At 55.3% G+C, this 14,598-nt stretch overlaps 1 protein-coding gene across 4 annotated transcripts in view; it reads left to right on the top strand.

Annotated features, from left to right (window-relative positions):
- The window catches only part of WNT3 (Wnt family member 3), a 49,336-nt gene extending 36,167 nt beyond the window's left edge, over nucleotides 1-13,169 (top strand). For 3 of the 4 annotated variants that reach the window (XM_033439007.2, XM_049701436.1, XM_033439010.2), the window contains exons 2-5: nucleotides 2,372-2,613; nucleotides 6,109-6,374; nucleotides 6,971-7,446; nucleotides 11,032-13,169. In XM_033439007.2, coding sequence (XP_033294898.1) covers nucleotides 2,372-2,613; nucleotides 6,109-6,374; nucleotides 6,971-7,446; nucleotides 11,032-11,227 — 1,180 coding nt within the window. In that variant the 3' untranslated portion in view covers nucleotides 11,228-13,169. Of the gene's footprint in view, nucleotides 1-2,371; nucleotides 2,614-6,108; nucleotides 6,375-6,970; nucleotides 7,459-11,031 lie in introns of all 4 variants that reach the window. The other variant, XM_004275693.3, reaches the window with a different exon arrangement.
- The last annotated feature ends 1,429 nt before the right edge of the window (nucleotides 13,170-14,598 follow it).

Here is a 14,598-nt window from a genome sequence, read left to right as displayed (position 1 = left end):
TGCTGGTGAAATGAGGGAGCAGGGAGCCGCTTGGAGGGCTGGGATCAGGGGCAGCCTCACGGAGTGGAAATGAAGAGCCAGCCGGGTCTTCCCCACAGCCCAGCCCCCCCCGCCCCGTCCCTGCAGCGGCACCAGCCGCACCTGGCTCCGTGCATCTGGCTGTGTGGCCTTGAGCAAGCTGCTTCTCTCTGTGGGCCTCTGCTTTCTCATCTGTATAATGGGCTTTGTGCTCTCTAAAGGCATCTCTTGTAGGTTCTTATTCTGATCCAGCTTAGGGTGCCCAGGCCTGCAGAAGTGCCAGCGGGTGTAGGGCAAAGGCCACTAGAGGGCAGGGAAGGAGGAGAGGGACAGAGGATGTGGAAGGAGTAAAGGAAGGAGCCCTGGGGCCCTGGTGTGGTTGGTAAGCAGACCAGTAAATGGGGGACGACATGGGACAGAGCCCCCTGGTGCCAGAGGTGATCGTGACACAGGCCTGACCAGGTTGGAGTTTGCAGTGGGTCCAGGAGGCCAGGTTGAAGGAGCGCGTGGGCTCCTCAAGGCCAGTCCATCCCTCTAGGGACAGGCATGGATGGAGCTGCCTTTTGGGGGGAGACCGGGGAGGGCTCTGGCCGAAGGGGAGGGACACGGAGGCTGGGCAGTTGGTGCCAGGTCTCCCCATGATGCTCTGGGACACTCAGGGACCAGGCCGGGTATGAGGAGGTGGCAAAGAATCGCCAAATTCCTTTAGAGGGGTCCTCAAGGCCCACACTCAGAACCAAACCCAGGTGAGGCCATGGGGCTACCTAGCAGCGACCTCCATCCGGCCCCAGCTCCCCTCTCCAGCTGTCTGCATATAGGGCTTTGGGGCCTAAACGTCAGAGGAGGGAGTGGGAAAGGCATGGCCTTCTTCCCTTCCTCCCATGATGGCCCAATGCTGAGTCATCTGCACTGAACCCTGGCTCGGTTTCTCTATCCGGTGGTTGCAGTGCCACTGGGGCAGCTGCAGGGCAGGCCTGGATGTGCTGGTTAAGAGCACGTGGAGAGGCAGCCTGAGCTGGGGCGGGAGGCTCACCTCTGCTGCTGCACAGTCCTGCAGACTTGGGCAGTTTACTAAGCTCCCTGGCCTCAGTTTCCTTGTCTATGAAATGGGATGTTGACGATGATAATGAAGTTCCTACTTCACAGACTTGCTGTGAGGTTTCCATAAGGTAAGACATGAGCACTCAGAACCGGTCCAGCACATAATAAATGCTAGGTGTTTGATTATCATTATTATCACAGTAACCAGTTTATAACTGTAAACAGGGCAGGGGCAGGAGAGGGCAACCTGCAAAGCCCTGTCAGATGCTGTGTGTGTCTTGGTGCGCATCAGGGGGCTCTGGGCTGACCTGCTCTATCACTCAGGTCCAGTCTTAAGGCCCAGGGTGCAGACGGGCCAGGCCTGCAGTCACTCCCACCCCTCAGGACCCAGGCAGGCACCGCAGAAGGCAGGGTGGTCCGTGGTTAGCCCCACCTAGACTGACAGACTACTGACTGAAAAATGAGGGACGTTAGAGTGACGTGATTTGATCAAGGTCACTTGCATTGGATGGGGGGAGTACGATCTGAGGTCTTCTCCCTCCTGACCCTGAGCTAGACTTTCATGAAACAAAGCCAAGCTTCAATCTCTGGTCAGAAAAGAGATGGTGCTCCAGAAACTTCTAGGGAGCTGCAAAGATGGTCACAGAGGCCCTGGCGGACAAAGACCTGGGGAGAGACACTGGGAGGCTCTGGGCTGGGCAGGTATCGTCCCAGGGAAGAGGCTGAGAGGCATGGCCACAGGTGGTATGTGTGTGTATGTGTATGTATGAGTGCAAGCTTGCACACGTGCAAGCTCCCTGCTAGGACTGAGGCTTCTCTACTTCCTGCTTTCTCTGAGATGTGATGGGGGTCAAGCCAGCTCCTGCCATCTTCGTCTCCGTAGATTTTGTTTCCTTCTGATGGATCATTGAAAGTCTCCATGTGGCCCTAGAAACTGAAACTCCCAACCTGACCTCTCCCCATCAGGGAAACTGGCCCAGAGCCTGGGAGGGACTTGACCTGGGCCTCTAATACCATCTTTCCATCCAGGGTTCTTTTCATAGTATTGCATTGCTCCCAGGTGCCCCTGCAAACTGGAAATGCCCATGGCAGAGGGCCGACTCCCTGGATCAGAGCTCTGCTCTTCAAGGGACAGTATACACGCCAGGTCGAAGGTAGTGCGTTCAGATGCCAGGTTTCTCAGGGCCATGGCTTCAGGCTCACAGGCCCTCCATGGCTCCACCTACCCTGAGTACTCACGGAGAAGAAACGATGCCCACAGTGGGCCGCGTGCTTTGTGCCTGCAGTGCCACTGCCTTCTGTCTGCCTGCAGGTCCCTGGCCCTGGGCCAGCAGTACACATCCCTGGGCTCACAGCCCCTGCTCTGCGGCTCCATCCCAGGCCTGGTCCCCAAGCAACTGCGCTTCTGCCGCAATTACATCGAAATCATGCCCAGCGTGGCCGAGGGCGTGAAGCTGGGCATCCAGGAGTGCCAGCACCAGTTCCGGGGCCGCCGCTGGAACTGCACCACCATCGACGACAGCCTGGCCATCTTCGGGCCCGTCCTCGACAAAGGTACCGTCTCTGGGTGGGTAGGAGGTGCACGAGGAGGTGGGGGGAGGGCATCAGGGCACAGTCACTCTTCCACATCAGGGCGTCTCAGCTCTGAGCCCAGGGTCACCAGGGGAGGGCGATAAAGCTGGTCACGACCTGCGGCCTCCACAGAAATCGGGCCAGGTCCCTCTCTGGCCTGACCCAGGCTGTTGTCGGTGGTTGCCACACCTTCCCAGGTGCTGCTGGGGGCTGGGCAGCCTTGAGATCCCATCCCGAGATCCTAGGGTAGGCTAGGAGGCTGCAGCCTTCCTTTCCTCCTGGCCGGCACAGTGGGTGGCCCCAGGCTTTGATGTGGACTTTCGTGACGTTTTCCCAATGCTGTGTTAAGTGCTATGTAAATCTAGTTTTGGGGTGGGGTGAGAGCATTGTCCCCCTTAGGTCCCTCCCATGTAGAAAATTCTGGAGTTGAGGAAGCTGCCTCGTGCTGGTGGCACTGCATTGCCCCCAGGTGCTTCCGTGGGAAGCTTCAGCTGGTCCCCATGCCCCTGATAGCTGGATATGCCCACGGATTGTGGTGGGGCTAGAGGGTGTGCTGGCTTTTGGGTAACTTGCATCTTGCAACCTGTGAGTCTCATTGGCTGTGTCGCAAATGAATGGGATTCACATTACTTGACTTTGAACATGAAGGCACTGGGAGAGAGGCATGAGAGGCACAACTGCTCCCAAGAAGGGGATTTTGGGGCTGGTGAGTTCTGGGCTGAAGTTGGGCTACTATCTGAGCAATCGCAGTGTCTAGGAATGTAATGACCCAGCTGGCCTCCCGGGAGCTACCATTCCTTTTCCTCAGCAACTTGAACCCTCCTCCGGCCACCACCAGGGCTTTGGCACCCAAACAGGTGAACCGGGCCCTCCCTCCTTTTAGAAGAGTTGCCATTTACAGCCAGAAGGAAAAGGGATCTGAGAACCAGCTGGACCTGGGGAAGGGTTGGGGGGGAGTGGCAGGGAATGAGTGGGGCGAAGCCGACCCCCCATTTTAGAGTGGAGTCCCCCTTTACTGTGTCTCAGGTGCACCTTGTAAGTCCGACCTACAGGCTATTGTCATGGGACAGAAGGGCAATTAGCGAATCAATGGATGATGATTCTGCTTAGCTTCTATTACCAAAGCTAATTATTCCTTGTTTACATAAAAGGTTTGGCCTCCAATTGGGGCCAAGTGGCGGTGGTTTGCAGGTTTGCATTTCAAACCTGATCTTGCCGGCGTGTCAGTCTCCTCGCCTTCCGGTGCCCCACCTCGGGCCAGGTAGTCCTTAATCAAACAGCCTGGCGTCTAGACGCGCTCCCCAAAGCAAGACTCACCTTCTGATTGCTCTTCCCCGCGCGGGACGTTAGCCTGTGAAAACCGGGTCTCTGAGCTTATTATCCCTTCACGTCTGTGTTTAACGTTTTAAATCACCGTTGTAGGTTTTAGGACTTACCTACATCTCGAAATTGCAAGAGGGGAGTTTTGTGTGGGGGGAGGGAGGGAAGGTGTCAGAGACACTGGGAATCTGAGGGAAGCTCTGCGGTCTCCGGGAGGAAGGCCCCCGCATGCACGCGCGCCCCAGCGCCCAGAGCCCGGCGGGAACGGGCTCGAACGCAGCTCTAGGCTCCACGCTCGGGCCCCGCTTCTGGCGAGTCCCGCACCCCTGCCGTGTGGGCCGCCAGGGTAGACCTCTGCCCACGGCTTTGAGACCCAGGGTGGCAGGGAGGCGGTCTGCTCCGGGGCGCGCATCTTCCGCGGACGCCGGGGACCGACTCCCCGGGGCTGGCCCGCCCGGAGCGGAGGCCGGGGCGGGGCTGCACCCGGGCGCGGGGGGCGCAGGGGTCAGCGGCCGGAAGGCGCGAGGCTGCGACGGCGGGGTGCGGGCGGCGGGGGATCGCGGTCCCCGGGCGGGGCGGGCGGCCCGGAGGGGCTTAGGCGGCTTGAAAAGGGGCCCGAGAGCCGCCCCCCACCGCGCGGCCCATCCCCGCGCCCGCTGCGGCCGCCGAGCCATTCACACGCCCTCTGGCCATTCGGCGCGGCGCGGGGGCGGGGGGCGCCGCTTCAATGGGGATTTCGCGGGCCGGCGCCGGGGCCGGGGGCGCGGCCCGGCCGCGGGAGCCGCCCGTTGCTACGCGGTGGCGGCCGGCCCGGCGGCCCGGGCCCGGCGGCCGCATTATGCGGGTAATGCGGTGTGACACCGCGCGAACAAAGGCGGATTGAGCGGCCCAGCGGGCCCCGCCGGACGGGGACCAGCACAGCAGGGCTGTCAGCGCCGCTCCCAGGCTAATCCCCGCCCCGCCCCCGCCGCCCCCGCGTCCCCGGGGCTGGGAACCGAGCGCGGCCCGGGGCCCGGGCGCCGCCGCCGCCGCGAGAGGCCGCGGGCCGGCCGGAAGCGCGGCGCTCGCCCTCGGCGCCCCCGGCCCCCGGGTCGCTGAGGGGTGGGCAGCCGGGGCCGGGGTCGGAGCCGGGGCGCAGCGCCTCAGGCCTCGGCCGCGCCGTGTCGCAGTCGGCGCTGGCTGCGCGGGTCCACTGCCCAGGCGGGGACCGCTCCCACTCCCCGCCGGCCTGCTCGGGAAGGGGGACGCACCCTCCTCTGCAGGTGGCCCACGAGGGCCCCGGGGCCTCTGAAGAGATGGCAGTGGCCACGAGGGGTTACCAGGCTCCCTCGTACGCCGAGCTGCCCTCAGCGCTCAGGACCAGAGCCACAGCCCAGGAAAGGAGGCATCCAGGCCAGCAGCCCGGCGTTTTGCAACCTGCCTGGCCTTGGGCAGGTCACCTCCCTGCTCTGGGTTCCTCACCAGTAAGGAGAGAGATGGTTGGACTGCAGGTCTTTCAGGCCTTTGCCTCCCTAGTTGTCAATGTCTGTATCTGCTAAATGGGCCTGTAATAAGACTTTCTGCCTCACAGGGGTGAGAGGATTAAATGGGATAAAGCACACGAAGGGCAGAATCTGGTGCAAACCCAGCACTCAAAGGTAGTTATCATAATGATGTCAGCGGGGTTGGGGGGGCACCCTGAGAATCTCTTCTTCTCTTTGCTGGACCCTGGGACAGAAGCAGGGAAGTGCCCTGTGTCCCTCCATCCTCCCGGGAGGGGCTTGGCCTTCTCAGTCCAAAACCTTGGCTTTGTCTGGGTGGAGGACAGGAGAATGGAAGGGGGAAGCTGACATGCTGACCACTGCACTCCTGGTCAGGAACTCTGGTGGCAGAGGGAAGTTGTACCCACCTGCCAGAGTTGCCTTTCCACCCCTGTTTCTAACAGGCTCCACTCTGCCAGCTGTTAAAGCCCTGGGTTAATCAGTTAGCAGCTCTGGGCCTCAGTTTGTTCATCTGTAAACTGGGGATACCCACTAGGGGCTAGGCCAACCGAAGAGGAAAAGGCACTTCTTCTCCCTTGGGGCTGCAGAGCCCCTTTTCGCAGCTGGGGAGGTCAGGGCAGGGCAGCCGCGTCCCAGGGCCCGGCCTGAGCAGCGCCTCCCAATGCCTTCCCCACAGCCACCCGCGAATCGGCCTTCGTGCACGCCATCGCCTCAGCCGGCGTGGCCTTCGCCGTCACACGCTCCTGTGCCGAGGGCACCTCCACCATCTGTGGCTGCGACTCGCATCATAAAGGGCCGCCCGGGGAAGGCTGGAAGTGGGGAGGCTGCAGCGAGGACGCCGACTTCGGGGTGCTTGTGTCCCGGGAGTTCGCGGACGCACGTGAGAACAGGCCGGACGCGCGCTCGGCCATGAACAAGCACAACAACGAGGCTGGCCGCACGGTGAGCCCTGGCCGCCCTCACCCCAGCCCTGCCCAAGACCCCTTTTCCGGACCTGTCCCTGCCCCTCCCTGTGGCCCTTGTGCATTCCTGGCTCCCTGCTCTCCTCTTTCCCCCTCCTTTCTCCTCGGACTGCTCCGGGTCCCCACCCCCACCCCACCCTGGGGATGCGGCAGCCCGCGAGCGCAGGTACCAGCCAGCCCATCCGGTGCACTTCAGCTGCCTGTGTAGGGCTGTGAGACCCATGGACCTGGCTTTGAATTCAGCCTCCATCCTTTCTTATGGTTGCTTGACCTAGGGCTAGTCACTTAAGCTCCCAGCCAGTTTCCCTATCTGTTACACGGGAATAACAATCCTTATTTTCTAGGGCTTTGAGAAGTGGATGTGATTTCTGCCAGTGCTTGGGGTGTGAAGGGGAGGGAAACAAGGTCATCATCCTTTAGGTCTGAGCCTCAGTCCCCAGTCAGTTCTCACCCTGGCATGGTGTAGGAATAGAGAAGGCTTCAGCGATGGGGGTGGGTGGGTCAGAGTGGGAGGGCCTGGGTGTGCTCCCAGGTGGGGTCAGTCTGGGGACCAGCTGCTACTCGTCCTCTTTCTAGACCATCCTGGACCACATGCACCTCAAGTGCAAGTGCCACGGGCTGTCGGGCAGCTGTGAGGTGAAGACCTGCTGGTGGGCCCAGCCCGACTTCCGCGCCATCGGGGACTTCCTCAAGGACAAGTACGACAGCGCCTCGGAGATGGTGGTGGAGAAGCACCGGGAGTCCCGTGGCTGGGTGGAGACCCTCCGCGCCAAGTACGCGCTCTTCAAGCCGCCCACTGAGAGGGACCTGGTCTACTACGAGAACTCCCCCAACTTTTGCGAGCCCAACCCCGAGACGGGCTCCTTCGGCACCAGGGACCGGACTTGCAATGTCACCTCCCACGGCATCGATGGCTGTGACCTGCTCTGCTGCGGCCGTGGCCACAACACAAGGACGGAGAAGCGGAAGGAGAAATGCCACTGCATCTTCCACTGGTGCTGCTACGTGAGCTGCCAGGAGTGTATCCGCATCTACGATGTGCACACCTGCAAGTAGGGAGCCAGGTAGGGTGGCCCGGTGGGGAGGCTGGGGTGCCTTGATGCAGGGCACTGGGTTTGGCTGTCTCCTCTTCTTGGCAACCCTGTTCTGTTTCTGGGCGGTCCAGGACACGTTTCCAAAGCCAAGGTAGGAAGCCAGGATTTCCCAAGCTTCAGTGGGAACGGTCCTTGGGCAGTGTCTTGGTGGATTACACAAAGCACAGATAATAACCAAGTGTGTACACACGAGGCTGCGATTGATTAAATCTGTGTACAAGTTAGTAAGTAAATTAGGAGCCAGGTCAACTTTTCGCACAGCCACTAGCTATCATTATTGAACATCTGTGGAGCCAGAGGAGGGACTGTGGGGTTGGAGGCTGGGACGCCCGACTTCTGGTCTTGACTGTGCTTCTAACTTCCGGTTCTTTCACTTCTTTGGGCCTCAGGTTTCTTACTGTAAAGTGAGGGGGTTAAAATACTTGAAATAGCAGGCCAAAACGTCTCTTGTGCCCCTGAGGCAGAGTCGTTTTGCATCCACCTTGAACTTAGAGGGCAGGTTTTTGTGCAAGCGTCAACTCCTACCATCCTCAAGGAGGTGGGCGGGAGGAAGCGGTGTATAAGCCCATATCCCGGCAGATCTGAAGCTTGGGTGGAGCGGGGCACACTCACCGTGTTTATGGACGGTGATGGGGAGGAGGAAGGAGCCAAGCTCAGAGTGATGGTGGTGAGTAATCAAGGGCTCAAAGGCTGGTGGATTAGGCTCCCACGCTTCCCAGAGGTGGCCTGCGCGGGAGACACTCTTGCCCGGCCCTCGGGTCCATAGGTCCCCAGGACAGGTCAAGATTGGCATGTGGTGGTCCTGGTCTTGGAGGGTCTCTAAGGCCCAAGGGAGGGTTTCTCCCCTTTCTCTGCCCTGAGAAGGGGCCTGATCTACAGGGGTCCGAGCCCTGGTCCAGCTTCCACCACTCGCCCACCTAGTGACCCAAACAAGACCATCTCCTCATCTGTCATCCTCCCCAGAGGTGCCGTGAGGAACAAAGTGAAGGACACTGGAGACAGTGCTTGAACTGTTGTGAAGGACTCCCCTGCCTGGGTCATCGCTGCCTGGGGCTGTGTCAGCGAGGGCACCCCACTGGGCGATGCGGTCCCACACAGGGCGGGACTGGGGGAGGGGTCGGACTTCTGTGCTGCATGGAGGGACCTCACGTGCTGGGGAGAGCTCTGCTGGAGGGGTGGCTCAGCCAGTCTGGGAAGCCCCTCTGTGTAGCTCAGGTTCCGTCCTGGCAGGGGCAGAGTCTGGGAAGACAGCGGGACACTTCCCTTGGTGTCTGAATAAAAGCAGTGTGGGGAGTGGAAAGAGGACAGAGGCGGTTCTACCTCCACCACTTCCCAGCTGGAAGCCCACTTTCCTCATCTGTACAGCAGTGGTGATGATGTGGGCCTAGCAGAATTTTCCTGCGGTTCAAGCAAGCCAGCAGATCTGAATGCTCGTCTGAATAGGGTGCTAACAGAAAGTGATAAATGCCATGAGAGCCAGGACATGAGGGCAGTCATCGTGCAAAGAAACGGTGTCATCACTTGGGCAGTTTCATCTACTGCTTTTCAAAACGATGGAAGAGAAGTCAGTGAATAAGAGAGAACGCCCAGGCTCCCTGTGGCTTGTCAGGTGGAAGGAATGTTTGAAACCTGCGGTGCTTCCTTCCTCTGATGTCCACTCTGGCCAGAGGCAACAGTGTCCCCGCTGTCAAGCAGGACACGGCTCTGGCCATTCTGAGAGGAGGCTGGGGGGAAATCGGAATTTCAGAACACTAGCCCTGGAGGGGGCATAGAGGGCCGTTTGTCTAGCCTGCCCATTGCACAGATAAGGACACTGAGCCCAGGGCTCTGCCTCCAGAAAGGCCCCATATGTGGGTCCTGCAGAGGCCACAGCGGCAGCAGCCCAGGCCCCTGCAGTGGCTCTACGGGGCTCCAGGGTGTCACAGCTCTGTTCCAGCACCTCCCCTCCCCTCCCCTCAGTGAGCAGCCGAGAGAAGCCATCTGCCAGGTGGGAAGGAGATGCTGGGTTTGCCCTCAGTGTCCATAAAAATCCCCCGCCTGCGATCTGATACTGATCGTAAGAAGAGTCAACCCTCTCCATCAGCCTTCTGTTCCCCGTTTCTGAACAGAATGGCATTGCCCCCAGTCTTATGGAAAGTACTACGTGGAATTGGTTTCAACATGCCACACCCAGGTAGAGGGTGGCCCCCCGGGCCCTCATATATGGACACTCTGGAGTCCTTGCTCTGGGCCAAGTGGAGAATCGTCCCCCAGTATGGTGCCTTTCTGACAAACACTCAGTTTGGTGAGTGATTTGGGGCAAGTTGTTTTGCCTCCGAGCCCCAGTTCCCTCACCTGTGGACTAGAGGTCATCCGTACAAACAGCCCTGGCACAGGGTCCAAGGAAGCAGCAAAAGATTCCAAGGCTGAGTGGAGCTGACCTCCAAGGGCGACTTCCCCCAGGCCTGCTGCTGGTCTGGAGCCACAGGCTGAGACCAGTTACCTTTCCTGTCCTTTCATCCACACCGACACTCTGCAAGCAAGATGAGAACTTTGGAGACAGGCTGGCAGGGACTTCAGGGAACAGAGCCTGCAGCCTTCCTCTTGGCTGCACTGTCTCCAGTGCAGGTGGGAGAGAGAAGGGCGCCCCAGAGCAGGACGTGTACCCTCCACACTCTCGGGGAGGAGCCCCAGTCAAGATGCTTTATGCCACAGGAAGGCCAGAGTCCTGGGCCTTCCTTGTGGGGAAACCTCTTTCCATTGCTTGTAGATTTTGTCCAGTGTCTCAGGCTAACCACTGATTTCCTACCTTACGAGTTCCAGGTTTATTCCTTGTTATTCAGATTCTGTGAGCACAGTAAGCTGGAAAGGGCTCTGCGTGAGAGTCAGGTGGCCTGGCTGACCCCAAGTCCTGGGTCTGTCGCTATCTTGCTGCGAGACTTTGGACGTGTCCTTTTCATCTTGCTGAGTCTGTTTCTCTCCATGTAAAAGTCTACTGGCCAAGGAGTTGGGGGTTGATTGGGAACACCCGTCAGAGCCCTTTGGGCTTAAATCCTTTGTGACATGTAAACACAAATACAAATGAAGAAAATGTACACATCGGTGCTCCTATGAGAAGGAATTATTCATAATGTAATAGACTATCTTCTGTTTGGACAGCTTGATACAGAAACACAGTGTACAGGAGTCTATGAAGCTGGGAACTGGGCCCTAGATCTGCAAGGTTTCTCCCAGTCTCTATGCAAGACAGGTTCCTGTATCAGTCTCGTTACCTGCTACTGGGCTTCCTGTTGCCCAAGCCCCAGCTAGAGGGTGGAGAGGTAGGATGTGGATCCCAGCGTGTAGACGCTGAAGCTCTGCTGCTCTGTAGCTCCCACGCCCTTCCTCAGTGGTAGACCCCAGGTAGCGGAGGGAGCATGGAACAGCCACTGGAGTCTCCTGTTACCTCCAAGTTCAAGAGAAATGCTGAGACACCTGATCAGCAGCCTCTGAGCTTTGCACCCTGTGGGTGGTCTCTCTGGGAAAATAATCATGTTCCTAATTCTTCCTCTTTACTTTCCAAAGGGCACTGGGAACGGGTGAAGTGTGTGGCTGGGCAGATTCACCGAAGTCCTCTGGGAAGCGGGACCCAGAGCCGGGCTCAGCCCTCAGCATCAGACAGCAAGGAATCCGGACTGTTGCCAGATGCACGTGTGGTAAATTACCTGGATCCAACCCGCCCGCTGCCTGGGAGGCCTCCCTCCCTTCTCTCTCATCTTAAGTTTCTCACCCTACTCTGGATGGTGTGTGGTTTTTAAAGAAGGGGCTTTCTTTTTAGTTCTCTAGGGTCTGATAGGAACAGACCCAAGGCTTATCTTTGCACATGTTAAAGAAAATAAAAATGGAAAAAAAAAAACCCCACAGAAAACCACTTCTACTCCAACAGAACAGGCTGGGCTCATGTGAGCGCTCTGCCTGGTGGTAAAGACATCAACGTGGGCAAGATTCTGTTTCCCAGCTGCTTCTTCTGGTGACATTCCAAGATGCCTGCGAGGTGAGAGTTAGGAAGTAGGACAAAGCCCTGCAGTCTCCTTTTCTCTGTCTACTCCCATTCAAATCTGATAGACTTTCACATTCTGATAAAAGCCATAGGTTTAGCTGGGATCAAGTGGTAGGGAGGCCCAAGGCAATCGTTAGAGTCAGGTTTTGAGTTTGAAGAACCGGGAGTTCCAGGCGGCCTGGTAAAGCTGTTTGAAGAGCAGCGGTATGTTCTTCTCAGTCCCATTTTCTCTGTAACCCTGTTCTGCACGAGAGGCTCTTGGGAACTGCAGTCAGATCTCAAAAATCTTTTTCTACCATTCTGCAGTTTCCACCATTAACGCAGTACTTTTTTTTTTTTTTTTTTTCTGTAGTGAACGTTGTAAATAGGTTATGTGTGTGGGGCAAGCCTCCTCTAGCTCCAATGGCTTCCTGAAGAAAGTGGTATCTTTAAAGGGGCCATTCTGTCCCTCCCAGCCCTGCTCACCTGCAGATTCTCCATAAAAACAAACTCCAGGTTGAGCAGTTGGACTGTAGGTCACCTTAGTATAAATTAGACAAAGGGTCAGAGGGAGAGTAGCAATATATTCCTGAAGTTCCAATGTTGTGGCTAGTAGATGGGGAGGATACCGATGATTCCTTCGTTTCCTCTCCTATAAGGACACGTCGTCCTGCATCCTTGTCTTTCGTTGGCCTGCGTGAGGAAACAGAAATGCAGAGTTCCTTCACACAGGTCTTCCGGCCTCACCTGTATGCTGACAGCATCAATCCGTGCAGACACCAAGGATCAGCATTAGGTGTTCAAAGTGGGGCAAGCCGTCACTTGTTCCCTTGGGTAAAGCGTCTCACAGCTGAGTCCTCCTTGATCCACACGGGTCCTCTGGAGTGTCCTAGAGAAAGCGAGCACAGTGGAGGCAAACGGGTCTGATGGTACGAGTCAGTGCAACAGCTCTGCCTTAAGAGTCAGAAAGAAGAGATGCAGCAGGGGCACAGTACAGAACACAGTGATTTCTTCCTCTTCCCCCTTCTCTCTTTGCCTAACACTGACCTAAGGTACCGGGTCAAGCCATCTTCCTATGTGCTCAGGCAGGTTCGCCAAGACGATTGGCTAGAAGCCATGCCTGCACTCTTGAATCTGCTGGCAGTGAGCCCTGCTAAAAAGATACCCATCCCATCCCCTCTAGAGAGTCTGAAATGCCCCTCCCCATCTCAGACTGAAGTTTTAAATCATGTCAACCAGATAATGCTTGCTTTATGTGAGAATTCTTTCAGCAGAATGGATACAAATTTTCAAAACAGTCTTTTCATATCTATGTATTCTGTATTAAAAGTGATAAAGTCATGTTTCTGGGGCGTATTCAAGTAGCTGACAAGTAATTATTTAATAATAGTACATTGAGTGCATTGTAATTATTCTCGCCATAGTCAGGTAATAGTATCCAACAGAAATTTCCTACCAACCTGCTGTATCCAAAGTTTTGTAAAAAGTTGTAGAAGTTGTTGATCTTTTTGATTTTATATTCAAAAAGTCTCTTTTTATAAATATTATTTATTATACAATGTATATACCTTTGAGTTAACTAAGATTATATATTATATAAATATATATATATTTGGAGAAAATATATTTCATCATGCAGTTTTTTTCTGTTAAGTCATTAAAGAGAAGGTAAACAAACTTAAAACGGATACATTGTACAATGTGTGGAGTTTCCAGATTAATGCTTAGGAGGTCAAGAATATGAGATTCTGAATGTGGTTGCCTCCACTTTCACTCTGAAATTAGTGGCCCAAATTAAGGTAATTTCCTTTGTTTTCTAAGCAAGATCATCTGAGACGTCATGGACAGTACGTCTGATCTACTAAAGGACTTTCTTACAGGCTTACTTTGTTCTAAATCAGCTTCTAACAAAGAATTTCCAGTTTTAGAAGTCAGCAATTGGGGCAGTAATTCACCTCATACACCCCAGCACTTCCAATGCACAAATTAATGTCACAAACACTGAGATACGGCTCGAGGCCCACAGACCATGGGGTTGGCCACCGACTTAATCCCTTTCTAACCCATGTTTTCAACTCCATTTATTGGGAAAATAGGATTTGCTTTACTGAAAATGAAACTTGAGTGGACATGGCTCTCCCCTGCTAGTTCCACTTGAGAGCTAAGCTTCGGAAAGGGTAGGTTGGCGGGAAAGAAGAAATGGTGTGCCCTGGGCTCTGGAACAGGTGTCGTTTGAAGGTTTAGATCTGTTTGGGCAGAACAGACCCACTAGTGGGCATGCTCTTGGGAAGGCCATTCTCTCCGTGGACTGAGGCTCCTAGAGGACTCACCTGAAGCTAATAGGTAACGCCTTTTCATCAATGAGATGCTGTAACTCAGTCTTATGACCACAGACAATCCTTTGGTCTTCAGACCTACCCATAAAATGTCACCTTCGGTTTACTTGGCACAGCAAAAATGTTTTCTCTTCCTTTTTCTTTCTCCTGATTTACCTTTAGTAGGAGTAAGTAAATTCATCTCACGTCACAGAAAAAACAACAGAAAAATAGAGGGGTCTGCCTTGTGCGGTGGAGATGGGCTGCCTGTGCTCTAACCTTAGATTAGGGATGGCTACTAGAAGTTCATGAACTTGCTTTTGCCTGTGACATGTCTTTATTTAGTACCTGAAAAGCTCAAATCACAAAAATGGTGGTTTCGGCTGTGCAATGAATCGGACGTGGAAAGGATACAGATCTCCCCGTCTCATGGAGCTGCTCATCTTTGTATTTCACTTTTACATGAAGCTAATACTCATCTACCCCAGTATTTTGGGCACTTTTTTTTTACCCTATAAAATCGCCAAATATTTAAATGGCCCCTGGTCACACTCACCAAGGCCATTGGTAATCCTTTCTATGATTAATTATATTCTATGATTTAAGAGAATACAGTTTATAGCAGTGCTTGAACATTTAGTTTCTCCATAAGCATGAATACTATTAAACATCTAAAAACAAGAGGAAGATCCGCCCCCCCAAAAAAAATCCAAAAGAAAGAAAAGAATATAATGGGAATCATTGTTATCTTTCAAAGCAGTATTATTTTATGAAGAAAGAAGGGAAGGGAAGTGTGTG

Source organism: Orcinus orca, chromosome 19 (genome assembly GCF_937001465.1).
Source record: "Orcinus orca chromosome 19, mOrcOrc1.1, whole genome shotgun sequence".
Taxonomy (NCBI): Eukaryota; Metazoa; Chordata; class Mammalia; order Artiodactyla; family Delphinidae; genus Orcinus; species Orcinus orca.
Note: the sequence above shows the minus strand (reverse complement) of the source record. Positions and strands in the feature narration are given on the sequence as shown.